This window comes from Takifugu rubripes, chromosome 3 (assembly GCF_901000725.2).
Source record: "Takifugu rubripes chromosome 3, fTakRub1.2, whole genome shotgun sequence".
NCBI lineage: Eukaryota > Metazoa > Chordata > Actinopteri > Tetraodontiformes > Tetraodontidae > Takifugu > Takifugu rubripes.
In genome coordinates this window covers 8,502,690-8,527,384 of record NC_042287.1, presented here as the reverse complement: position 1 = coordinate 8,527,384, position 24,695 = coordinate 8,502,690, and the positions used below count along the sequence as shown (strand labels likewise).

At 46.7% G+C, this 24,695-nt stretch overlaps 1 protein-coding gene across 1 annotated transcript; it reads left to right on the top strand.

Moving 5' to 3' along the window:
• The first annotated feature begins 112 nt into the window (after positions 1 to 112).
• Positions 113 to 13,781, top strand: ctnnbip1 (catenin, beta interacting protein 1). Its single transcript, XM_003963119.3, has 4 exons — positions 113 to 263; positions 6,365 to 6,479; positions 7,282 to 7,372; positions 11,673 to 13,781. The coding sequence occupies exons 2-4, from the start codon at positions 6,384 to 6,386 to the stop codon at positions 11,729 to 11,731; spliced, it is 246 nt and encodes an 81-aa protein (XP_003963168.1). The 5' UTR covers positions 113 to 263; positions 6,365 to 6,383; the 3' UTR covers positions 11,732 to 13,781.
• Positions 13,782 to 24,695: the final 10,914 nt, after the last annotated feature.

Here is a 24,695-nt window from a genome sequence, read left to right as displayed (position 1 = left end):
CGTGTTTCTACGTATATTGACACGATATCACAAAGGTGTTTTCTTTCGGGCGATGATCGCAATAGACTGTAGTTTTTTGTCAGTGCGCGGCTCGACAGCGCCCCCGGCGGCCGGCGGTGAGCGCAGCCTCCAGCAGCTCTCGCCTCGTTCAGTCCTCCGCAGCTCCGCCGACTGGAGGGATGTGACCCCGGAACAGGACGCCTTCCTTCAGCAACACACCATTCAAACGGAGCACAGAAGAAAGAAAACCTGGACCAGGAGGGGTAAGCTCGAGTGGTTCGTTGTTCAGGCGAGGGTTTGGGCTTTTTCTGTTCTATCAAAACTATCTTTGTGTTTGAATTCCGGCGCTTCCACCTCGGGTAGAGCGGCGGTACCTGGATGGTGTTTTCACCCAGAGGAACTTCATTCAGGCTTTTGTCTCCGGCATGCTAACAAGCTAGCATGCCTTATTAGCTTTGGATGCTTTGCTAAGAGTCGCGCCGGTTCGGCGGACGCTGTATTCGGCGTTTATGAAGTCAACATACGGAGGGATTCAAAGTCAACGAGAACGCCGGACCATTAGTCGCTTTGTGTCGATTGTTGCTTGAGAATCGAACCGAACCGAAATGCAGGGAAGGTTTGCTCCTCGCTAGCGAAAGCTTGGCTACAGTTAGAGGAGTCTGGGATCTGGAGCACAACAACAAGCCCTCAGTCATGTTTCACGTTTCTCACCCAAACAATTTAGTTTTCTGTGCTAATTCATTCTCATTCACACACACAAATATATATATATATATATATATATATATATATATATATATATATATATACGTGCACACAGACCCGTCCTTCTATATTATTATAGTTTTCTCCTAAAAGGAATTGGGCAGAAAATGGTACATTTACAGAGCAGCATGTTTAGCTATTACCTTCTAACATTTCAAATGCCCTTTAAGCAGCAAGAACAAGTGATCTATTCATTTTTGTGTTGATATTTGTTTTCCCATCCTACATTAGTTTTCTATTTTTGGTTCCTGCCACCTTTGGGTGCATTGTGCCACCCTGCCTTTTATAGTGTCTGCTTTCCCCCACTTGTCAGATAGCTGGCAGTCCAGAGCGTTGAAGCAGACACCCTGTCGATGGCCGGGGCATTGACGACGGCTGCACCCAGTGGGGATCCAGGCTGCTGGCAAACGCTCCTAATCGCCCTCAGTAGCAGCAGAGTGCTTCCCGTCGTTGGTTAAAGCATGCCTGGCTTGTATTCCTTTGCACATTCCCCTGAAACAATTTTGGAGTGAAATTAGGACCCTGGGCCTCACCTCGTCTCGTTCCCTCGCCTCTTCATATTCAAGGCAGGTGCTTTCCAGCACTTGGCACGGCCCCCTTGAGCTGGAGGGGGACCTCATCAGCTGCCTGCTCGGACTGTTTGGGAGGGTGGGTCATGTCATCTCACAATCTCTCGCTCTGCTTTTGGCACGAGAAATTGGCAATCTGTCAGCTTTAACTGACGCACAGCGTAGCCGGTCGTGGCTTGACTTAATTCAAGAGCCGCTCGCCCCAGTGTGACCGAGGCCACCAAATGAATACAACGCCTTAATGGTTTTTAAAGCTAGCAATCTGGTCTTTTCTGGACGGGATCCCGAGCATTTACATGCCTTTATGTGTGTGTGTGTGTGTGTTTGTTTATATATATTTATATATATATATATATGTCTCCCCCATCTCTTTGATCGCACAAGTTTCAGAATTTTATGCACTACATAGACACGGGTGTTTTTGAAAGCTGGCAGCCTTTCCCCCGAGGGACCAGCTTAAGGCAGCAGCTTCTGTTTCAGTTCTTCTGAGGGGCCCTGAGGAGAGAGCTAAGATGTTGTGAGATCATATACCCAATTTACATATGTTATAGAGCATTGTTGTGTGTGAAATTTGGGGCTGCAGAATATCAAGAACACATGCAATATGCATTAATCCTGCTGTGGCGTACAGGCTTTGTATTATGTGTGGTGTCGTAGTCACGTTATATTAATGAATCACTTTTCTTTTCAAGAGGTAAATGTACTAAATGCTCTTTGTACTGTAACTCATTGTCTTGGGGGTCCCGGTGTCACTGTGATGTGGATGGGACGTAGTCAAAGGATAATGAAGCGCACCCTGAACCCCAGCTATGGACCAGGCCTGCTACAGTTAAGCAGAATTGTTTGAGTTCATGCCTCACATGTTGACAACAAGGCCTGACCTACTTATCAATCATCTTTTCCACAATCCACATCAGCAGCATTGTCCCCAAATACTGCCGCCATTGTTGTGTGCACGGTACATGTAAGGAGACGGCACAAAAACAGCGCGTAGCCGCCCTGCAAGTCGGAGCTCTTTTCAATATTGTGCCCGTTTGGCTCACGCTGGTTGTTTTGAGACCCCCCCGCGCTGCCCCGACCCCGAGAGAGTCCGACGCTCTTTAAAACTGATGTTTTAAAGCAGAACACCCGCCCCTGACTTCAGCATCGCTGCTCCATCTGCAGCTTTGTGGACGTTGGTGCCATAGTTGGACATCAGGCAACAGAGAGTGTGTGTCTGTGTCGTCAGGAAACTAGAGTGTGTGTGTACCTGCCGTGCAACAGCTGCTCTGCAGCACCAGAACAGGTTGCTGAAGGTCCAGCTGGCGGCCTCGCCAGACTTCCCACCTTCTTAAATTTCTCACACGTTTTCTCAGCTTGTCGCTGCAGCTCCGGACTGAGGTTATTTCTCCATCCGCCTCGTCTTTCTCAGAGGGCTCACAGAAGTGTGCCTCCCAGTGGCACCGCTGTTCCTGCTCAACCCGCCCTGGGTTCCTCTCTTCTCTGCTTGCTGCTGGAGAATTTGATTTCAGAAACAATCGGACATTGTGCATCCTGTGAGCAGCTGAAAAAGCCCAGTAAGTGGACCTGGCCATGTGTGACTGGGCCGCAGCAGCCTCTGTCCTGCGTGACCCTCAGCAAATGTGAGGAGCTATCACATTGCATACAGTAATCTCTGGAAGCAGATCCTGGCCGCACTATGTGGCCTAGTCACAGTGTTGGAATAGTCTTCGTGTTTTCTGACCCGGCTCATTTGGGCACAAACCATTTTTCTTTGCTTACATTTTGTTTTGTGTCAGTTTTCTGGCCGTTTCATCCTACTATAGCACCAAATGGGCTTTCTGTCAGGACGAAATCAGGTGTAAATGTGTTAAAAAAGCTCCTTTTTCCAGATATATCTGCTAGATCTATCACATCTGCTTCAGGACTGCTGGAAGACTTTTTCTAATATGAGCAGTTTGTATAATTAGCATGTTTTTCTTTAGCATAATCTCCACCTATCACGAAGCTGGAATTTCTTACAATCCCGGGTTGCACAGACGGGGGGACGAGAAGCAGAGCAGCATTAAAGAATTCCTTTGATTGTGTCACAAATATTAGCCCCACACATCTGAGGCTGGCTGAGCTTATCTCCAGGGATTAGTGTTCCGCCAGCCCACCTCTACAATCTGACATCAAGCACACAAAGGAGCCTGACAGAAGCCTTATTGTAGTCTACGTTATATGGTTTTTCTATATTTTTGCTCTGGTAGGTGCAGCTTTTAGTGGATCTTGGAATCTGGATTTGTTGTAATCCAGTTTTGATGCAGATGAAACTAGGACTTGTGTACACGTGTGTGGAATTGTACAAAGTCGAAGCTCATCTGGGAAATGGTTGTAAAGGGTGTTTGTTCAGTAGGGTTGGATGGACGAGCCCGTTATACAATTACGTGTTCATTACTGTCGTGTAAATGTTGTCATCCAGTGGCACGAGTGATGTTTGGCACTCCTGCGCTGCTATTAAGCATAATAACGCTAGTTTATTTTAATCAGACTAACTAAGTTAAGAGGTTAGAGAATCGACAAATCTTTTGTTTGAGGGTGTAAACAACATGACACCTGTTTGTGGCTCGGCTTTAACTGTGGGCGAACGATTAAACAACCATTTTATGGAAAGAGAGGTCAAATTTACATCTGCGGTGATCATGATTATAACGTGAATCCAAGTCATTCAGTGGACACTTGACCCAAAGTCGCCCACAACCAACGGTGGCTGCTGGTTCCGGTATATAAACTCAATTATTTTTACATTTATGTCCTTCTGTGTCTTCCTCTCCTTTGTGTTGGCGTCTCCTCGCAGTAAAAGGTCTTTGACTGACAGCTAGGGGAGGGTTGAATTTGACCTGCTTGCTCAGTGCACGGTAGCTCTCTTCCTTTTCATGAGCTAAGGTCGTATAGGTCACTCCTCAGTTTCCTTAATGAGAAAACCTCCAGAAGTCTAATCAGGTTGGTGGTGTTGGTGTCTTGCCTTCCTCTCCTCCCAAAGGATTAGTCTCATACTGTTTTCAAGGTCTGAGAAGTGCTTGAATTATATTTTTTGCTGTTATAAAACATCATTTTTTGATGTGTATAGCATAATACAATCACTTTATATCACTGCGATTAAAAAAAGTCAGGGCAAAAATCCCATTTACATGTATTTCTTTAGATATATATTTTATCCCAGTAATGCGGTGATGGAATAATTGAAAGCTCCCTTGAAAGTGCTTGAATTTGACCATAAAAATGTGTGGGAACCTGGTAAAGTGTGCCCCCCAGCACGACTTCAGATCAGGTTGGTTAAAAAAGGAGTAAGAAAGAAGCCCTTTTTTTCTCCAGATCTTTCCCTAAACACGTGACGACAGCAGAAAAGAGCTGCCCTCATTTCCAATCTCACCCCATTTCTGCAGCCTTCCATGTTTCCCTATTGGGATCCTTGCAGAAATCTCTGTGAAAGTGGGATCAGATTAAATGTTTCAGATGCTGCTGAGGCTCCAAATGGCGTCTAAATATGGCTGTTTTTCAGACTTCAAAAGCTGGCATCAACTGCCTCCATCATCAAAGCCGCGAGCCTATTTATACTGACGATAAATATGGAAAACATCGGCCTTTTGTTCTGCCGCAAATAGCTAAAATACAAAAACCGTCAAACATCTTAAAATGTATGTCGCGCTCATTACACCTTGCTAGCTTCTCAACACCTTGTGGCGCTCTAAATCGATCCCCTTCTGCAGTCATTTTCTTCATCTCATCACGTGCTCACGTGCGCCAGCTCATTTTTTTCCTCCCAGTTTGCACCCGAGTCGACGGCGTTCATTCCGTATGGCTCCTCGCTGGTGGCTCCCTCTGATCCAAGACTCAGCTCCTGCATCCGTTTGAAGCCGGGAGCTCAGACGCACGATCAAACATGTCAGTGACACTGACACGAAGGCACCGCCTCGCTGCGTTTCCACCCCCCCCCCGTCCCAAATACAACCACACACCGCCACCCTGAAGGTGCACAGAGGAGCTGGAACGCAGCACGGGCGCTTCCCCCTTTTCATGTCGGCCTGGCTCGTCCTCTTCGACGCTCTCCCAATTAAATAGCGGAATCTACACAAAAGTGAGCGGCGAGCGTGTCCGCCTGTCCGCGTTCAGGGTCCCGCCGCTGTGTGTGGCTGAAGAAAGACGGGGAGACAAAGTCCCGGTTGCTGTAAACAGACACCGACGGTTGTTGTAATTATAAGGACTGGAAGCAGGAACACGGTCTTTAGCTGCTCTGTATCCTCACAAACAGTCAGTGGTGCTTCATTCCCCTCCAACACACACACACACACACACACACACCCCAGGCTCTGAGGTGGGGTTGGCAAGCCGGCTGCTCAATTAAACATAGTCCCACATCAAACAGCCTGTCAACGTGAATTAGCAGTGTTTTGCGTAGACGAGCTGCCGGAGTAACTGGCAGGAGCATCACACCCAGGCTCCCGTTTCCCTGCCTGAGATCGAAGGCCACAACAGCTCCTGACTCGCATGCTGATAATCATTTCGTTTGTTTTTGCGTGTGCTGAATTAGATTCGTCCCTTTCGAGATTTTCAGGGCCTTTTGTCTGTGATTAATTCCTTCAGAGCTCTTTCCAAGACGTGCGTCTTTCTTTGTGGCGCGTCACAGATGTGATGTAAATCCAGGCAACTTTGATGTCGGCGTGCACTGTTGTAACAGCACCTCCACCTCCTCTGGCACCCACATTATCTTTGGCAGCCATGTCATTGCCCAGCCTTCACTCCTTCCTTACTAGATTTTGTATCATTTCTGTAGACTGACAGGGAAAAATAGGTCATTAGACAGAGAGAATCAGAGATGGAAGCTTAGCAGTGTCATCAGCCGCGCGCTGCCAAACGCCCCATTTGGCTCCTGGTTGGGGGGTTGTTGTGTACGTTCTTCAGTGTGTATGCATCTCAACTATCACCATCGATGTGAGGCAATTAATAAATCATTCTAATCTGAGAATGTTGAGTGTTTCCTAGTCAACGTTTCTGCTTTGTCTTTCCAGAGCCACGGGAGAAGCGGGGATGAACCGCGAGGAGGCCCCTGGGAAGTCTCCTGAAGACATGTACATCCAGCAGAAAGTGCGGGTCCTACTTATGTTAAAGAAAATGGGATCAAATGTAAGCAGGATTTACACGTTATTTTAAACTCCTGTTTTCCGCTATGGGTGCCGAAAAATATCTAAAAATGTAATTGATAACTTGCATTTTACCTTATAACCATGTAGTTGAATAGTTCTGTGGTCGAATACTTGTGTTTGACAAAAGTAAAATTTAGATCTTCTTGCATCTAAATTTAGACTCCCGAAATAATCCTTCCACGGCACAGCCAGATTCTAGCACAGCTGTTTAACATCTGTTTAAAACAGTGTTTTGTAAAGTTTGTAGCTGTAAATATTTCATAAAATATGTAAACCAAAGCCAACATTTGAGGATGCTCTACTTTCGAGTGCGTGACCGCCAACGACAGAACTCGAATAAAATGATGCTCTTTGCACGGTCAGGATGAATAAATGATAAATGGTGCAGCAGCAGCATCACAGCTTTCACTAAAACTTCACATGTACGCGGCTCTAAGAGGTCACATGTTGAAGTAGCAGGTGTGCTTTTTCTGGAGCAAGTTTGTTTTTAAGGCGTCTTCTCTGCACGCGCATTAATAATACATCAGCCATCAGCACTGTGAAAGTGACATTACCTGGATCCTTATGCTGAAACAGAGGTTTTACACCGTTACCATGGTGATCAGACTTGATCGCGTCCATTAGCGCCCATCGGCAAATGTGCCTTAAACACACACAGAGCCACGCGCCCTCATTGAACTCACTAATAATGTTCATAAATGCACCGTTTACCCCTGCCGGAGAAGATGGTGTTTTCTGTAGCCTTAACATTAACACAATAACATTGTTTTGGTTTTCCTCAGCTCACACCAAGCGAGGAGGCTTTTCTCCGGAATTACGCGGGTGTGGTCCACAGTCAGATGAGCCAGCTGCCACAGCACAACATCGACCAAGGTAAGGCGCTGGGAAGGACGCTCAAACTTCAGTCTTACATGTTTGAAATAGTCATCTTGGGAGCTGGTGGTGACGTCAAATCAGTTCACAACCACCGCCTCCACGCGTCCCGAAAGGACCACGTCACACAGCCTGAAAGCAAGGGAAAATCCTCTCACAGGCTGCACCTTAGTCATCAGAACAACAGGCCCGGATTCCCTGAGGGAGCACTGAGGCCCACTCAGCTGCCCAGCGGCACCGTGCGATTAGTCACTGGGCCAAGTGTGGCCGGCTGGGAACGCATGACTCAGGCCTGTTGTGAGAGCTGCACCAGTTTCACTGTCACCGCTCACGGCTGCACTGGTTACAGCTATAGATTCATCCCTCCCCGATGGTGAGAAAAAGCAATATATGTATTACTGTAGACATAAATCCCAATAAGTGCGCGCGCCCGTGCTTTGAGGGGGAGCTCAGAGTTTTTGATCCACAAGAGGGCGCTGGAGTCAACCAAATATCAGGAGGCGCTGGGGACGAGCAAGCAGCGAGTTATCAGTCGCTGGCCAGGCTTAGCTTAGCCTTCACACTTAGGGGAGTATTAAATAGAATCTTCTTGAGAGCAGCGGCTTTTATAGATAAATGAATGAGGTAGGACAGGCACCTTAAACAGTCCTCTCCCTCAATCCCATCAGCACCAGACTGAAGTGATTCAAACAAGAGGAGTACATTTGGAGTCTGTTCAAACTCCTGCAGACCCAGCTAACATTTGTAATGGATACCCATGTTCTCAGCCTTTCTGCCGTCTGTTAGTTACAGGACTCAAAAGGGCCAAGAAGAGCCTCATTAATTATGGAAGGATGCGGTGAAAGGTGCACGAGTATGCATTATACATCACAGACACATTTAAAGTCTCTGGCATTCTGCCTGCTCTTCTGCGCCCATAAATAATTAGTGGTCTGCGTCTGAACCGTGATTAGGCGTCACAGAGATAGCAGATTTAATCACACTTAAACACTTTGCTGATGGTCTGAGATTATTCAGCAATAATGTCAGGTGATATAAAGAGTTAACTCACAACCCCAGTTCCTGCCTACTGATAGATTGCATGTTTGTTATTGCTTCAGGTAAATATGTTTCTCTCTGTTAAACGGGCTGCATCAAAAGGCAATTTTCATTCCAAGAGCTCCATTTACAGGCTGAGGGCATCATAACCCTCCCTGTAATTTAGAGCTGAATCCACTGGACTAAATCTTTTAATGTCGAAGTCGTCATCGGCCATGACTATGGAAGATTGAAGCTGTGTTCTGAGTTGGAAGGACACATTGATTTTAACTGTGGTCTGTGTTTGACTGTAATTTGGTAGCGGAGCCTCGGTCATCTGTCTGTCTGTCTGTCTGTCTGGGAGAGTGTGTGTCAGTACGCTGTCTCCTTGGAGTTTCTCCTTCTAGCCTCAAACGATTCCTGTCACCGGATGGATGATTAGAGCTTCGGTCACGCCTTTTGAAATCAGCAATTTTTGGGATATTATTAAACTGGTAAATGCATCGACGGGCAGGACTGGAACCACCGTTAGGGGTGAGAGTTCCAGGCACCACCCAGCTAAAAGGTTAGAAGGAGAGGACAGTGCATGGATGTGCTGATTCAGGGCGCTCTCATACCGGCGTCCTCAGCGGGTCTCTGATTGAAGAGACGGTGTCACGTCCTGGGCCTGGCCCCATCGATCCACCGGCAGCACATTTAGAGGACAGCAAAGACACGAGCAGAGCTAAGACACGCTCAGGTATTGATTCCTCCGAGCTCAAGGTTGCGTCGTGGACGTGTTAAATAGAAGTGGGCGAGAGCAAACATACTTTTGGATTAGCATTCCTGTCTTCCCTTTGAGTGATAATTCTCTCCAAACCCCAAATCTCCCTCTTTGTGTGGAGCAACTCACAGATCATGCACATTTTTCTATTCCATGGGTCAGAGTCTACATTTAGATGGTTTTAATTGGCTGATTACCATACATGTAAATTCTTGTTTTGCTAGTTTATTGAGGCCAAATGGTTTTTCTGCCAAATGCAGCAGAAGAGAGGATCATACTTTATAGTGTGGTAGCTGAGTTTGTGTGTGAGTCCAGTTACTGGGACCACCTGTTAAATTGTAGCCGCGTGTTTCAGACAGAACACATGACATCAACCCAGCCGCCTCCCTCTTTGTCTGATTTGATGTGACAACTTTGCTCCTTCCAGAAAGGGCTTTGACAAAAGAGCATAGACGGAGGCGTTGCCATAGCAACCACGCTTGTCCTAGGAAATCTAAGCGTCCCTGCGGACTTTGGTGTTGCTGCGACGTGCCGCATCTAGCAGATTAAGGCGGCTGTCGTTAGGGGGCCCGTCCGCGAGCCAAAGTGTTAACGAGAAGGTGTGATGTTCCGGTCAGCCGCTCCCATCTCGCCGTTCACAAGCATGGTCACGCCCCCGTCACACTGCAGACTTGTGCAATCCTTGTGACTCCGGTCTGTTCAAACCAGAGCTATTACGCAGAGAAGGGCCCACCTTCGTTACTCAGCCGGACAGGGTGGCACTGACTCTTGGGTTCTTTACTGCAGCGTGAATCAGAACCTCGGGCTGCCTGACTCACACCAACGTCAAATACCAAATATGCTTTTGCCCCCCTCACTTTTATTTTCATCTTCTTAAACAGCAGCTAATCACTCAAATGTCAGAGAGGTCCTGCTGTTTGTTGTCGTCAACATGCCGGACCACACAGACGTCCTCGCAGTGGGTCATACTTGCTTCTTAACCCACCCCTGCTGCTGTTTTCCTGGGGGGTCCTTATCCTCTCGGCTGACCCTGCACAGCTTGTGACCTCAAATGCTGCAACCTCGGTATCATTCCGTCTCTGGATTCAGGCAGGAGACCCGATAAGACTTGATGGCTGCGGCGGGGGGTCTAAAATCCTGCCATTTCAGTGTTGCTGTAAATGTTGCTCCTAAAATCTGAGCAATCAAAACAAGGAGAAAAGGAAGGATGAAGCCGCCACTGTCGTGTGCTGGTGGTGTTATTCCTGATGCCGACGGCCTCTTTTTTCTGATTTAAACATCTTTTTCCTGAGCCGTGTATATTACTTTGAAACTATTTCTGGAGGTCCTGGCGAGGGGCCGTCTGTGCCGTGATGGTGGCGGAGGCCCGAGGCTTTGAGATGTTCCCTCAGAAGCAGCCGCAGCAGGCGTCCAACCATTAGAGTTGTCTGATTTTTATCTGTCACTAGGCAACTGCCGTGACGAGAAATGTTTGTAAGGACCCGGGACGTGGTTGCTACACACCGTGTTAGACTTGTCTGCTTCTGTCCATTCAGTTATGGAGTCCTTCATAGAGCTAGCAAGAGATACAGGTCTGATAAATTGTCATAATAGGACAATAACACGGAGTTATTGTCATCCTGACCAACAGCCTCAGCAGCCTGTTGGTAAACCAGCGGGATCCTGTGAGAAGAGGATCTGGGGGATCCCCTCCCCCCCAAACAACTCCAGATGATCACGCTGACCTGAAAAGAAACATGCTAATTAGCCTCCTTGTACAGCTAGCTGAAGAGGGCACAAAACTGCACCATTATGTGCAGTCTGAGGAGGAGAGTCCTCGCAGTTGGTGCCAAATGCACGCAGCAGCTCAGCCTGTCCTACTTTTACCTTTGCAATAATTAAAGCTAACGAGCCCTTGCAGGGTGGAGTTTTTCCCGCAGCCAGCGTGCCAGAGGTGCCGTTAAGAGCTCTCTGCGGGTGGAAGGAGGGTGTTAATTATGAGAAAGTATCTTGTCAATTGTACCGCAGTGATTATTGACACCTGCCAAGGGCCACAGAATCTTGCCAGCTGTTGTTTTCCTATTTTAAAAGATGAGTATTTAATCAAAGTTTGAGGACAGTTGCCTCACATTCGGGGCGTCTTTGACGGTTGCGCCGTTTATTTCACGCACTTCACCAATTTGTGACGATGCTTTAATGAAGGAGTGAAAGTGGCTTTAGTGTTGGAGGTGGCAGGATCCATCGATGGGCTCATCATCAAATTAGTTCAGCGTCTCTTATCTCTCGGGCACATCTGCGTTTCCACAGCTTAGTGAGTTTTACGTACGTGTTTATAATCTGCCTGATTGGCACCCTCCGATGTAACTGTTATAATAGCAGAACAGGATAGCGCCACCTTCTCCCCCCTCGCTCACAGATGCAGCCGACAGCGTTTACAGGGTAATAATGACAGGAAATCCCTTTAATATGCCGAGTCGTCACTGCTTCTCTGCCCACTACGGCGGTCCAGACAAAGGTGAATAATCTCCTGGTGGTTTTCAGGTGCAGAGGACGTGGTGACGGCGTTCTCGCGGTCAGAGACGGAGGACAGGCGCCAGTGACCTTTGCCCTTTCCCGCTCTCACGCCATCCCACCGCATCCAGCCATGCCCGCCTCCCATCCCGTACGTGACCCACACCGCCAGAAACTCCACCCACGCAACACAACGACAAGCTCAGGGGCGGGGAGGCACCAGGCAGGGGTGCAGGAGAGGAGGGGGGAGGCAGCAGCAGGCCGTTGCCCGGCTCTCTCCCGTCCTCTTAACACCCCCCACTATACAAACGGCATGGAGGAAGTCAGTGAAAACACTCACAGATTCGGTGATGATTATCAGTAGTTCTGTTTTCTGTCTGTCGGGTGTTGTTAGTTTGTATTATTTTGTCTTGAATGAGACTTTGGGCAGTGTTACTTGTGGTATCTGCTGCTGGGGAACTGACCTGTCAGCAGCCAACGAAGCAAAGACAAATACCTTCTTTCTTTTTGGTTAAGTCGCAACGATTGACATGTAAATTATTATCTGCTTTTATCTGCTTGTCCAAACGGGGCGTTTTCTTTTAAATTTTTGTCCTGGGGGCCTCATTCATAAAGATTCTGTGCGTTAAGAAAATGATGCAGGCGTACACAAACACATAAAGGCCACTTTGGCCAAAAAACATTAGCAAGAACTTTTTTTTTCTAAATGAAGTAAGTTAACGTGAGAGGATGGTGTTGAATCATTTTGTAAATGAGGCCCCGTGTGTGCGTGTGCGTATGTACACGTGTGTGTGGGTGTGTGTGTGTGTTTTTCCTGCAGCTTTATTTTGAATTGTAGGCTGTCAAGTGCAACAGCGCTTTTGTCACAAGGAAGGCACAAGAATTAAAGACACTAGCAGATACAATCACACCGATCACAGGTGTTCACAAACTAACACTGCTCTTGTGTTATTGTAACATGGGAAAGATCTTTTTAATTGTACAGATAGTTGGGAAAATACAATGTTTAAATGATTGTGCCAATTGTATTTCTTTGGGGTTTTTTTGTTTTTACATGAAAGATTTAAAAAAAAAAAATGATTAGAAGAATAAAAAAAAAAGAGCTGTAGTCATAATTTATTGTTCAGCGAATCCTCCGACAGATCATTAAAATCAACCATTTATCTGTGACTCTGTTCACACTAAAATACCCTCAAACTCTAATCTTGAACTACCTGTGAGGAAACACCTGAGGCCAAACACAAGAACCGTGTGCTGTTTCTGACTGTACTGTAACACTTGCACTATTATCAGTGGGATACCTGCAAAAAATAAAAAGTCAATTTAGATTTTTAGCATAGCGCTGTTTGTGTCGATAGAGAGAACAATTTTGAAAACCTTTTTATTCCTTCAGCGACTCAAAGAAGAAAAAAAGCGGCAGACCCAAGCCGAGGTGTTTTTCTAGTGACAGGCTCAATATTTAATGTGTTTTGAGTAACTTGTATAAATTAAGATAACTGTAATGTTTCTGAAGCCAAGCATGTCTGCATCGTGGTCTCTAACGCTCGTTCACCTGGGTCTCTGAAAGCCTCGTCTTCGGCCATGACGACCATTGTATGTACATTCATTTGTGGGAGCTCTTTTTTTTTTTTTTAAAGAGTTTGAAATGCGTTGTCCATTTTTAACTCGTTGACTGCAACTTCTATTTGAATGTGCTCGGAAATCGCCACAAATGTAAACCCGCCAGCACGCTGTCCTCCTAAAGGACAACGGTGTTTTGTCTTATGTTTACTGTTGTTTCAGAACATTTTGTCTATGCATTTTTATCTTTTTTTTTGCTCTCTTTAAGGCGTCTTACTGTATATTTTCCCCAGCCTTCGTTCAAGCCTGCGCGTGCGTGCGTGCGCGTGCGTGCGTGCGTGAGAGGTCATCTGTATGGTTACATTTTTGATTTTTCAGCATGCTGTTGAGTTTCACTCTGACTGATGAATCTTTTTACTGTGATGAACTGATGTTGCCTGACTTGTTTTTGTATTTGATTTTCTTCCCTGTCGACATTAGTTGGGTTCTGTTTTGTACGGCTGCTGATCGTGTCCTGACTTAATGCTTCCAAATCATACACAGTACCAACTGATCCATTAAAGATATTTTAAACACTCACGAGCTGCTTTTGTCTCTTCCTTTAAAAGCTCTGGGGCTTCTTCTGCATCTCTTGATTGTGTTTGAGCTCAGCAGAGTGCGACTCGGGTAACACCGAGCCATGAGGGCAGAACTGCCTGGAAACTTCCCCAACATCTGGAGGAGGATATGAAACTTGGTCTTCATCATCCTCAAACAACCAAGACTTTCAGGGGACAGAGACCAGGCGTCCCTCTGATTGGGTCGGGCTTCTCTGACACTGGATCAGACACCTGGACTGATGGAACCAAGATTAAACCATTTAGACTTCTTACTAATTCTGGGCAACATGTTTAGAAGTGAAGCCTGGGGGGACAGGGACACTGTCCAGGGCTGAGGGGCAGCTGGATGTAGGAAGGTCCAGGGACAAACTGTACTTGAAAACCAGATGTGACGCTTCAAACATGTCTGGGGACACCTGATGTTCCATCCACCCAGAGAGGATCTGCAGAGACCAACATCAGAATATCTCCATGTCCTTCCTGGTTGTCGTCAAAGCCAAAAAGAGGCTGGAACTGCTGCAAAAGGTGCTTCTAATAAGAGCTGCGTGGTTGATGTTTGGGTCTCCATCTGTGTCCCTCTAAAATGTACCCTAGTGATATTTTAATAGCGTCACCAAACTCATGTGGAAAATAACCAGATTTGCCAGCAGAATATAATTTGTCATATCAGAAGCTGGGACAGGAGCAATTTCACACCCTGATATCTGCAGCGTTACCATGGAGAAGTGTCTCCTCACCCGTTCTAGTGTTTTATTTTTAACAGTGGTCTGAGACGGCGGGACGGCGGCATGCGGACTGTGTTTGCCACGCTGTGCCTGCTGCAGGCTGATATTATAAACAGACAGTCATGTGACCGTGCGCTCTCGTCCTTCCAGCCACATAAGCTGCCTCTGACTGTACACGTGAGCTCCCATCCTGCCGTCAGAGGGATCACAGCCACAGCCGCTCTATCACAGCGCATTACGCAACTGTGTGTGTGTGTGTGTGTGTGTGTGGAGGGGGGGGTACATATTATGTTCAAAAATATGAATGGGTTTCAGTTAGAGTTAGGGTCAGGGGTTGGGGGGGTTGCTGGGATGGTTAGAGTTAAAGTGAAGAGCTGGATAATGTAGTATGTCAGAGCAGGTCCCCACAAAGATAGAACATGTGTGTGTGTTACTGAGAGACCCTTTTAATTCTGTTTGAAGAAGAACTTTAATTAGAGTTATTCGGAACACTTGTTGGCACAGTGTTCTACGAATTTCATGCTGAAGGTCAATTTAATCAAAACGAAAAAGGAACCAAATCGAGTGATTAAATTCATTTCTGGCCAAGACAAAAACTGCATAAAGGCAGCGTTTCAAGGTCAGGCTCGAAAATGCACAAAAACGTGCCCCCTGTCCACAAATGATGTGGTGATTTAACACAAAAAAAAGCACAAGTGACAGAGAACAGCCCGGAGAACAGCTCTGTTGCTGTGTTCTGTAGTTTAAACAGAAGGTTCTAATCCAGGACGTGCTGCCACGGTGCGGGAGGGGACTCTCGCCCTGACTCACCGGTTAATCCGAGCCGGGAGGAGACCTGAGATGAGCCGTGCAGGTGAGGAGGACACACAGTGCGGAGCAAGCGTGCACCGTCACTGGCAAATCTCTGCAGGCTCGGTGAGTCAGGCCTAAACCTCCTGACTCAGAGCAGCTCTGCTCCCACATCCTGCAGCTCGCAGCAAAATTACCTCCCTTGATGTATCAGACGATCAACTTCTCCTGGGTTCATTTCAATCCCTGTGATCTGTTAGAGGGATCAGCCTTTAAGCTCGCATGAATATTTCATGTATCTGAAAATAAGGTCTCACTCGCAGAGCAGCAACTCAGATTTTTAACACAAAACTGCTTTCCTAGCCCAATTCCTTCTTTATTCTGTTTATCGGGTTGAGACTCGGCCCTTCTGCTTTATTGGATTTGGCTGCAAAGCTGCTTCCTCCTCAAACTTTTTCATCGACTTTCTGGTGAATATTGAAAGTGTTTGGTAAAATTGCATTTTTGAGTTAAAAAAAATAAAATAAAATCCCTTTTTTACTGTCACACCTTATTTTCCAGAACCAGGAAATGAGCAAAACATTCATCCAAACACACTCCTGCCAACATAAAAGGCATCGTATGATCATTCTACTTGCCAACTCTGCTTCACCACACCCGTCATTCAAAAGCTTTTGGATTGATTTTCTTTGTCCCTGTTTTGTTCTTGCTTGGTTTGCATCCTTTTCCCAGATGATGCTTCCGTGAGCCAGTTTGCACGTTGTTGTCTCGCGTCTCTAGGAGAACGCAACATGGCGAATGTGAACAAAGTGTGGCTCCACCGCGGGGTTCTGAAGAGGTCGAGCGGTGGGGCTGGAGGGGTCAACAGCAAAGACTGACGATCTGTCTGAACGCATTAATATTTCATTCCGCCTCCTGTTGCCCGTCTGCTGGTATATTTTAGATTAATACCTTTGATTCTCCCAGATTGGAGACACCAGTCATTGTTTCCACACAAACTTTGGTCCCTGTTACCCTGAGATAAAACCTTCGATGTTGTTGGAAGCCTTTTATTGTCTCTTTTTTTTCCCTTCACGCTGCACCTGTTTGCTCCAAATCTAGGCCGTGTCGATTTTAGCAAAGGTTGAGTCGGCTCGTGCGTCCGCCTCTGTCACGATCATCTCCTCTTAAGAAACATGCATCCGGTTTCAAGCCCATCAATAACTGCCTGCAGGAGACGTCCTTCATGACACCAAAATATCTGCAGCTGCACCGCTGGGACCTGAGGCCGGTAGCCGCCAGCTGCAGCTGCTTTTTAGCTGCTCTATTGCTTGGACAGAAGCTGGTTTCCACACGGTGCTCCCTCCGGATCACCATACCTGTCCACCTCCAGGATTCCCACTGGAGCGCTTCCGGACTGCTAAATGTATTTCCTGCACATGACACTGTGTGGGAATGATTATGGTCTGGTTTTTCCACGACAGGTGTGGAAAACATCAGAATCTGAACCTTCCATCTCCCATTTTTGATCTTACTTCCTTTAGAAATGCTCAACTCTCTCATTTGAATTCACCCAGCGTAGCTGCAGTCTAGACAAAAGGACAATCAAATCTTTTGTTCTTCATATTCCATTTTCTGGGAAAGCTAAAAAGAACAAAATGCCAGCATTGTTTGTGTTTCCCACGGACACAACGAACAACCAAATCGCCTCCTTTGATGAGGGAGGAAAACACTGCCTGTTAAACCCTGCGGCTGAACTATTCATGGGCTCTGACCTCAGGATAAATTGGACCGGTGAGGTATGCGTGACGTTCCTGCTGAATGCTGGGAATGAGTAGAATGAGTCAGCGTTCTCTGCGGGGGTTTGGCATTGGGGGGGACATCAATCAGAGCGCCTGTACGGGCCGCTGCCGGTCGATGGTCACTGTGACTGTTGGCAGAGTGCGGACAGAGCAGACTTCTGCTGAGGAACCTGACCTCCGGTCCTCCCGCCCGTCTGACAGCAGTGGAAACAGAGGAGGGGGAAACTCTGGCTGTGATTGAGACAACAGCCAAGTCACAGCTTTAGAGGTTTCACCTCCGCCGTTCCAACCACTGAGGAGTCAATAAAACCTGTGTTTGCTGGTTTCTGGCAATTAGCGGATGGAACGTTGAAGAGATTTCCTGGTGTCAGTGAACCACCGCATTTTTAATCATAAAAATGTCAGGTTTTGAGGAAAGGTCAAGTGTTAAATGGAACTGTGACATTTTTCTGAGCAGATGAAACAGGACATGATTTGGGGAGGTTAAAACGTGTGACATTTGGAATCTTTTTTTTGTCGATTTCAGAAAAAAAAAATATCTGAGAATGTTCAAAGTATCAGAAAGCTTTTTTTGATACAATATTCTAAATGTACCTAAAAAAAAAAAACAACGTCCCAGTTTTTAAACAGTAACCAGCCTTCCTATTTTTCCTCCGAAGATTCACATCTGAAGGATGAACTTCACCTCTGAGTGCTCCGACTGCAGATGCAGGACCTGCCCAGCAGAACTGTGGGCACCCCACCACAGCCATGCTCTTCCAGGGTGACGGCGGAGCCCTGGTGCCGCTGAGATCGCATCACTGCATCAACTGGATAATGCTGACGCTAATACGGAATCTGCTGGACCTTACGCAACATCATCGTTAGTCATCGACACGCAGCAGCAGCAGCAGCAGCAGGGCCACAGCCAGCGGCACCAGTTACCGTCAGATGATTATGCCAGTAACTGATGGTTATGTGACCAGCTGGCTGCATGAAATTTGTCGTAATCACCACACACACACGCACACACACACACACACAAACCTCACAGTCTCCAGTGAGGCAACCGCGTGCTGGTTTTATCCGTCTGCAGGCACTGTTGTCATGGCAACGGCAGTCGAAAGGCTCCCAGCGAGTCATGACTTAGCTATAGCCTAGCCCGCTCAGACACTGACCTGCTCAGGGCACTTGAAACTACAGTAAGTGCCTCAAAGAAGCGTGGGAAATAAGAATCTGCCCAGCGTTTGCACCATTTTTACCCACTTTAACGTGCACTGTGATACCCGTATCCTCGGGCCTTCCACTTAAAATTAGAGAGCAGCTGTCCCCGGATTATCTTATCCCGAGTCCTAGAATACCCCGGACAGAATTATCCCGAGGAGGATGCGGAGAGGAGGAATGGAGCTGGGAGCCATTTTGGGTGTTTGTAAGTGTCTATTTTAAAATGTGTTTGTATCCTGGGAGTGGCCTCGCGGACACGAGGGCTCGTGTCTGTATGAATGTGCCAAAGTCGGGGCGTTCTGCTCAATTTATGCTCCTAATGGAGATGTTTTGAAGGGTATTTGGCTCAGTCCAAGGTCAGAACAATCAAGTTTGGATTCGGCTGCGACGCACATGCACGTGCCTCTACACGCTTGTGGCTCTGAAAACGTAGCCGTCGCTTTTTGTACGTGTGTTTCAGCCCCTCTGAGAGCAGCAACAGCCTATTTACGGAAGCCTCTCACCGGGTTGGGTTGCCGCTCGATGGAAAATCTACCCAAACCTCTCGTGGGCGTGAACACGCTGAGGACTTTCCACGCGCCAACATCCCAGTGCTGGGATCGCATCTCATCCGGAGGGCTGTTGCATAATCTCCACAATAAAATGTGATGCTTTGACCAAATATTACAAGCATTCATTCACAGGTGTGCACGTGTGGAAGAAATCTGTCATTAGCTTCACGCTGTGCTCCTGCAGCACCAACACGCTGCGTTTAATGAGCCTGTGTGAGGCCGCCGTTAGCACGGGCAGAGGTGCTGGATTATTGATGCCCCTGAGCTCCTGCTCTGGGCTCCTCGGGAAAGAGCTGTGCTCACTCACCTCCAGGTAGTGATGTGACGGACCGGGGGGTGAATTACCATCACTGGGCCCTCCCACTGACGCTGCATAATTCTGCCATGGAGGCAAGTCAGGAAAAAGAAAGGAGGAGGAGAGGCGCACGTGTTTTTAGATCTGTGCGCGTGTGTGTTTGATGCTGTTGTGAGAGATTTCGTGTTGGAGACAAAAGGACAGAGAGATAGAGGAGGGAAGACAGCAGAGATGAGAGGAGAGATGAGGCCCAGTGAGTTGAAAATCAATAATTAAAAGGTCCTGTGGAGAGAAAGAGAGAGAGACAGAGAGAGAGACAGAGAGAGAGACAGAGAGGGAGAGAGACAGGGAGAGAGACAGACAGGGAGAGAGACAGAGAGAGAGACAGAGAGGGAGAGAGACAGAGAGAGACAGACAGGGAGACAGAGGGAGACAGACAGGGAGACAGAGAGGGAGAGAGACAGAGAGAGACAGACAGGGAGACAGAGAGAGACAGACAGGGAGAGAGACAGAGAGAGAGCAAGAGAGGGAGAGAGACAGAGAGAGAGAGAGAGAGGGAGAGAGACAGAGAGAGACAGACAGACAGGGAGACAGAGACAGACAGACAGGGAGACAGAGGGAGACAGACAGGGAGACAGACAGGGAGAGAGACAGAGAGAGAGCAAGAGAGAAAGGAGTTAGAAAGAACCTCCTGAAATCTGCCTCTCGTGACTTGAGGTCACCAGGAGTTTAGGGCTAATGTGACATAAGAATTATAAATACTGATTTTTTATTCTATCTGAACTCACCACGGGGTAAACTCAGCGTGTTCTGCTGCTCCCTGCACCACCGTCTGTGACTGCCGTGGTTAAGTGGATTACATTAGCCTCTAAAAACACAAGGTAGCAGTCTGCCGTTGCCAAAGACTGAAAGCAGCTATCGATCCAGCACTGACACTGATGAAGTGGTCCCAGTGGCAGCGAGCTCTGGGACTGGTTTTAATGTTTGAATTATGGTTTCACTGATAGCCGGATAAACTCTTATTTATCTGTTATTACGGTCATAGGAGTGGTATTATTTTGACTTTATAAACGTCACCGGTCCATCAAAGGTGCCACCTGGAGAGAACATCCCATCCTGATGCACAGCCATCAGTGTTTTATTAAAACACAGTATCACAGTCTTGGGTCCCAGAAATGATCCACCTGATGTTTGCCAGCTGCTCACAGCTGGTGGCCTCCTGCTCCAGGACAGAGTGGGACAGAATCCCGCCGCTCTGGTTTTAGATATGATTTATTTCTCGTTCTCCTCTCGGTACCGCTGTCATGTCCTCCTCCTCTCAGCATCACCCAGTTCTGTCTTACCAGTCAACTAACATATTTCCTGTTACTCCACATGTTGGGTATCATCTAATATTTGAGTTTTAGATCTAAAGATGCAATCATCCAGCATGTTAACTCTTGAAGGTCAACACATCCTCGTTGAGTGGATCAGGGACCTTTAAAAAGTCCCTTTCTCCATTTAATGATTCCAAACTGAAATGAAACTGAAAAGGTTCTTCTGTGCTCATTAATGGGCTCAAAATGACTGAAATCCCCAGTCCATCATGTCACCATGGTGGCACTGGCCGAACTAGTTTCTCCAGGTTTGATGTCATGTCGAGACTTCCTGAACAGGGAATCAAACACACTCATTATTTATTGCATCACTGACTCTTTCATTTGAATGATGGGCACCAATATTGTTGGAAGATTTAACAGAAGGTTCAGACTAGAAGGATTAGTAAGTTCCTCTGGTGGCTCTATTTAGGACTGTACAGAACAAGCTGGAGGATCATGTTTCATCCATTATGGAAGCTCAAAGTCATTTCCAGTTGCTTTGTCATGGTGGGAGGATCACAGACTTACTGTGGCCTGTCTGGGTCGGTGACCTAATCATCTCGACTAACCACATAATTATTAGCAGCTAGGAGGGGACCGGAGTCAGACCCAGATATTAGAGTGATTTACTCTATGAACTCTCGAGAGAGGCAGAAATCCCCGACGTGACCTCTAGATCTGCATCACAGGATCGGAGCAGACGAGGGGAACAGATGAAATAACCATCATCAGTCCGAATGACCCAGACTGTGATGGACTACGCTCCAACTGGACAGTTTAGGTTGATACTGTCAAGGGCACCTGGGCCGCCATCTACACTGCACCCCCCCCGAGCACAGGAGCCCACTTTAAACTCCCCCACTTTAATATCACTGCTGCCTGTCTGATTCTCTTTCAGAGGCAATGGGGAGGGGGAGGGGGGCACCGCTTTGCCTTTTCCTTGTGCAAATAGGAGGGGAGGAGGTTTAATCATAGACGTGCCTCAACTTGGGGGTTCGTACAAAGGGTGGGCGATGTGCCTCCGGTGCAACTGCGTTATTGGCTTTATCCGGGATGTGGGCTTTTTTTTCCTCCACTTTTTTTTTTTCATCTGAGACATTTGTTGTGCAGAACTCTACAGCAGCGTGTCATTACTCACAGTCATAAACCCGAGAACCTTTTCAGATGTAGCTCGTTAGCCAGTTTAAAGGGCCTAACGTGCCGGTGACCTCAATCACTCAGTCTCGTACTGTTGTCATCTACCATGAATATTGCAAAAATCGTGATAAACACGATAATTGAGCAAATGCTTGTCCGCTTTGAACTACCCCATTTGCATAAGGGGGTCAGCTTTTATTAGCATCAGTTAAAGTTAAAAGGAAATGAACTAGTTAAAACTGAAAAAATGAATCAGATTTATTTATATGCTAATATATGTATAATAATTCCTCACGTTAGCCTTTTATGATTTTAGTTTCCAGAGTTTGTAGATGACCAGAGGTGCCTGTCACGCTCAAATGAATGATTGGATTTATTGTGACAGCCGTGTCTCCCCCCACCTCCCTTAAATTCTATGAGGCACTAAAGCCGAGGAGGCAAGAGTTTGACACCAGCTTGACCCGCAGTGTCAACGGTCCACATGGCACGTCAGAGGCGACCCTCCGTGGGGGTCAGGGGTCAAGGTCCCAAAACAAGCACATGGACGCCACGTCACCCGCAGTCTATTCAACAACCTGATGCCCATCTGGAGGAATCTCTGGATGAAAGGGGATTTCCCTTTTTTCAGAAATCCACCTAATTTCACGATTAATATCAGCGTAATGTCAGATGGCTGTGCATGTACAGGCTGAGGTCTTCATCTGGGAGGGCCAAAGTTTTCTGTGTGGTTTTCAATCCCCCATCTGTCGGGTTCCCACTCGCTCGCTCCATGTGTTGTTGGCGTTCTATCAGTAACAATGGGGCTCCAGCGAAAACACAGCAATGTAATAGTTTGGCTTCATATGTAAAATGTAGAGCGCATGGAGGAGGCTGGAGATGACTAAATGAATATGAGCACCAACCTGGGCTGGAGCTCAAAGATAAGTGCAGACAGCTTAGTTGGGCAATGATCAATCAGAGAGGTTAGGTTTTAAATGTTCCCTTTGGTGAAGGAATCAGACAGCAAAGGTAGATTTGAGGCTCGGCGCTGCGGTTCCCCATGCGCACGTTACCAGATTTCTGGCACGCGGACTCTCTGGCTTAGAAAGGAGGGGGATCAATAATATCCAGAAGTTCTGAAGGGAGATTTAATTTCCTCTGAGTCAAGAATTTTAAAAAATGTATTTGGGAGCAGACATCTGCACTGAAGCAGAAAAAAAGATTAGAGGCTTGCTTTATGACTGAATTAATATTTGAACAAAAAAAAATGCCCACTGAAGATTGAAGATCATAAATTTATGAAGTGGTTTTATTCCATACATTTTTGATCATCTGAAACAGAAATAATGAGGATTTGTGTTCCTCAAATAAAGGTAATTCAGCATGCAGAGCTAAAATCCTCTAAATAACTTTTCCGAGCATCTCAGCTAATTAGAGTAAATATTGAAGATATTTTCTTCAAATCGGCTCCTCTGTCTCCATGTTTACACATCATTACCGTTCGCCCACACGTGCAAATGCCATTAGGAAAATCAGACTTATTAAAACAATTATCTGGCGGGCTATTATCTGGATTAATCTTTGCTATTGCAGCAGAACTGGAGAAGATTGTTGATCTCCTGCAGGGGCAAACAGGAAAGCAGTGGTTAATGGCACAAGCTGCAGTCTAGACACAAGACAGGAAGCAGAATACTGCGAGGCAGTGGCGTTTAATGGCCCCCACAACTTTGAGTCCCGTGAGGGAAATTCTTTTAATGCAGGAGCAAAATCTGTCTGAGCACAAACATGTCTGTCTGCACATATAGACTGGGAGCGCGAGGCGAAAGGATGGAAACTGAGGGAGAAGGATTTTACACACTGTGAGCAGCCATGAGGCATCGGCGACCCAAGACCATCAAAATAACGTGGCGCAACTAATCCCAAAATCCTTGTCTGGGGGCTCGAGAGCAAGCTCAGCTCTGTGACCGATGGCGTGTCAGGTGGTTTTCTGCTGGAAAACAATGCTGCAGCTATAAATAACTCATACCTGTAACATAACTCATCTGCCAGTCTATTTTCAGAAGTCTCAGAGATTAGGAGGGGGTTTAAACCACACTAAAGGCAGACCGATGAAGATAAATGCATTTTGTCAGTTCATGGTGTCTTTACTCAAAATAAAGCTAAATGTGACAATTCAATAACGGGCAGCAGACGGAATTGCACGAGGAAAAGACAGCCACAGCTAGAGAGCACTCAATTACACAGCATCACTTTCCATTGCAAAACAGTGCATTGTTGGTTGGTCTGCATTCACAGCGGGGCACAAACCATCATTTGTGATGGAAATTCTCAGCAGTGGTGGAGACCGTCTGCAGGAACTTCCACCTTTACTCAACACTGGCTGATATCTCACACGTCCGCCTCATTCTTACCCATTGTCCCCCGGAGGAATGATAATGGTGGCTGTGTCCTCTCTAGAGTGTTGGGCATCTGTGAAGGGGGGTGGTGGGCTTCCACTTTCACTTGGCCAGTTTATATGAAGCCAAAGTGGGAACAGACGAGCATTGTTTGTCAGTTTGCTCCTGCTCTGGTGCTCATAAACTGACCCCGTTTATAGACCTAGCACTTAATTGCGCTCCCATATACGGTAACTGTTCCCTTTCTCTACCGCTTCTCCTAAACCAATGCTGCTACACAGGGTGTAATAAAATTAAATTGATCAATAATGGATTTTGAGTTATTTTAACAAAGTTAGCTATTTGCATTTTTGGACAGGCAAATCAGAAAATTTGGAATCTGATGCAGGCATAAAAAATGTATTGACAGGATTCATAAAACGATGGCACAGAACATCATGAGAGCTGAAAACAATCAGATGTTCACAGGTGTTGCAAGAAAAGGGGAAGCTTTCCACATCTGAAGGTGTCTGATTCATGGCTACACCCTCCCAATTTGCAATTCAGTACCTGCACCTTTTGAGGTGTGGTTGTTCTGTTGGAAGACTTAATCGTACGCCATAAATTATCAATGTTACTTCCTGCATAATTCATGATAACTGATGTGAAAATGTAAAATACAAGTGTGGCTTTTAGACACA

Coding starts and splice junctions, on each gene's coding strand:
- ctnnbip1 (XM_003963119.3), top strand. CDS start 6,384: ATGAACCGCGAGGAGGCCCCTGGGAAGTCTCCTGAAGACATGTACATC. Junction 6,480..7,281: donor TAAAGAAAATGGGATCAAAT/GTAAGCAGGATT, acceptor GGTTTTCCTCAG/CTCACACCAAGCGAGGAGGC. Junction 7,373..11,672: donor ACAGCACAACATCGACCAAG/GTAAGGCGCTGG, acceptor GGTGGTTTTCAG/GTGCAGAGGACGTGGTGACG.